This window comes from Sphaeroforma arctica (genome assembly GCF_001186125.1).
Source record: "Sphaeroforma arctica JP610 unplaced genomic scaffold supercont1.1299, whole genome shotgun sequence".
NCBI lineage: Eukaryota > Ichthyosporea > Ichthyophonida > Sphaeroforma > Sphaeroforma arctica.
In genome coordinates, this window is record NW_014039259.1 from 8,377 (window position 1) to 11,411 (window position 3,035).

A 3,035-nucleotide genomic window follows, 5' to 3' on the forward strand; every position below is an offset into this window, starting at 1 on the left:
ATATATAATATATATATATATCTATACTATATACTACACACACACACACACACACACACAACACACACACACACACACATATATATATATATATATAAATATATATGTGTGTGTGTATGTACTTGTATATATATATATATATGTATGTATTTGTGGATATTTTCACGTATATTTTATATTAAGCACACATCATGTGCTGGCATATATATATTCGATGAATTCATGCGTTACTACAAGTGTTCGGGACATACTGAACTATCTCTCAATTATCGTTGTGGTAATTTTAATTGTGTATTTGGTTCTTCAGTACTACTCGGGTATTTGCCATCTTGTCATTGCCACAGAGCAAATGTACCTTCGTTGTAGTGTCTAACGGCTCATATTTTGGCTGGTTTTGAGATACAACTCAGGCGTATAATTGTTCAAGGATCCGGTATCTTTTGCACATATCAAAATGTGAATTCAAGTAATGGTTACGCGTATATACACATCCAATAGATACTGTATAGTTCGGACGCAAGCACCAATGCTTGAGATAGAAACAGTACTAAATACATCATCATTGAATTCGAAGAATCACATATAAAGTATACCTATACTTGTTTTGGGTGCATCTTCTGAACCTTATATATCGATATTCAATACTCAGGGTAAGGTTGTCATTCCTTTTTGTGCATAGCTAAGCACACTGAGAGTAGGTTTACGTGCATAGAAGAAGTTGCCTGTATATCTTAACAGTTCCTAAACCTGCCAACTGTTTTCCTGAGAATTCACTGGCGGTGACGTGGATTCATCGACTTAGATGTCTACATATATATGCATACTGCTTTACTAATTCTGATGTCTTACTCTTGGACATGAACGTGCCCCACAAACAGCAAGTGACCGTAACGGATCCTTCTCAATTGCAGGAACTTGCAAGGGTATGTTGCAGGGTTGGAAAGCGGCGGGTTGATAGTACACTTGCATTTTGCAGTGACGTAGAAGCGCCCGCATGTGTTGGTACTCTATTTTGAATGTTTTCTGGGGGCTCACAACAGGCTTGAATACTGAGCTTCCATGTAGGTATTTTTTTGCTCACAACAGGCTTGAATACTGAGCTTCCATGTAGGTATTTTTCACGTGCTAGAGTATCTCGTTGCATTGACGTTGGGAAGAGGTTTTCGATATATATTTTTCTCTTTCTTTCTATTGGATTTCAAGACAGCACGCTGAACAGAAGTTGTGGCGGGGTGTTTTCTATCATAAAATCTGCAATCACTCAGTCTTTCTGCATGGCTCTACATGATTAAGTGATAGCCCCTAAAATCCACATAGTTATATTTCCTTGCCTGAGTCGAATAAATACTACCCGCTATGTGTGTGTTGTGAGGTATGGCAGTGTTACTATGACCTATAACCATTTTCGTGCCCATATACCACGGCAGTCTGCCTAAGAGATCCTATGTGTGTTAAAAACATCCATTGGACTGTGCAAAGTAAAAATGTCACGAAGCTCGAGATGCAACGTTACTCTAATGCGCAGGTTCAGAGAGTGTACTATGAATCACAAAGCCAACCTCTTGACATGTAAAATAAACCTATAGTATATCTGAACCCATAATTCTAGAAGATCTAACGCCATGTACCGAACTGCCTATGGCGTGCCACAGATCCCCGAAGAGGATGCACACTGCATGATGCACGAGTCGCATCTGATGTCATGTCAATACCAGACACTGTGCTACGACGGGCACACCTACACTATCCTGACGGACGTAGAGAATAAAGGGCGCAGATACGCGCACATGCGCAAAGAGTGGGGACTTGATCTGGACACGGATGATTTCGAGATGATTTCTCAGAATATGCAGTTCGATTGGAAATTGACGTATGTGGCGCTTTGGGATGTGTGTCTGCGAGTGCGTGTTTTGTGTGGGCACTATTACAAGGGCAGTGGTGTATCTACGCATGTGTTCATGTGTTCGCTTATAGCTATGTATACTCACAAGGCCTATATACCGGTTAACATGTGTATGTCCGCGTACTACTTTCTAACTGGCTAATAAGGGGACACATGCATGTAAGTATGCAGAGAGGGGATGCGAAGTGGTTGCGCAGAAGTGCACACACGGGTATTTTAGTGTGGATGAGCGCACGGGAGGTATACGCACAGTCACTTTAAGTGAGATGTTGACAACGGTATATTTTAAACAGTACTCATCACAGGCAGTGGCACAGACACCATCACTGGCGAACTTTGATATACACAGCAAAAAGACAATGATATGAATAGCAACACAAGCCCACTTTAACACACACAACAGAGTCAGGCACTCATGTTCACTGACGCACCACAGTACACCGAGAAATCAACACGGTGGCTCACTTGTGCCACGTCAGATAGTCATTACTACAAGCTCACTTCACACTACGATACCCGTATATCAACACACACTCACTATATACCATATCGCACAGCCAATAATGCAAGCCTACTTTATACCACGCCATATAGACTTTACTACAAACTCATTTTATACCAAGTCATATAGTCAATACTACAAGCTCACTTCACACTACGATACCCATATATCAACACACACTCACTATATACCATTACACACAGCCAATAATGCAAGCGCACTTTATAACACGCCATATACTACAAACTTTACTACAACCAAATTTTATACCAAGTCATATAGACATAACTACAAGCTCACTTAACACTGCGACATCCATATATCAACATACACACACTTTTACCACAATACACAGCCAATAATGCAAGCCCACTTTATACCACGCCATACACTACAAACTTTAACACGACCTAATTTTATACCAAGTCATATAGACATTACTACAAGCTCACTTAACACTACGACATCCATATATCAACATACACATACTTTTACCACAATACACAGCCAATATTTTACCACGTCACATAAACTCTACTACAAGCTCACTTTATACCAAGTCATACAGACATTACTACAAGGCTACTCTATACCAAGTCTTATAAATATTACTACAAGGTTACTATATAC

At 40.0% G+C, this 3,035-nt stretch overlaps 1 protein-coding gene across 1 annotated transcript; it reads left to right on the forward strand.

Moving 5' to 3' along the window:
• Positions 1–1,622: 1,622 nt before the first annotated feature.
• SARC_10561 (hypothetical protein) lies at positions 1,623–1,870 on the forward strand (the record flags this gene model as incomplete). The annotated part of the gene is made up of 1 exon (XM_014295392.1): positions 1,623–1,870. A coding segment is annotated over one exon (248 nt), but the record flags the coding sequence as incomplete, so codon positions are not given.
• Positions 1,871–3,035: the final 1,165 nt, after the last annotated feature.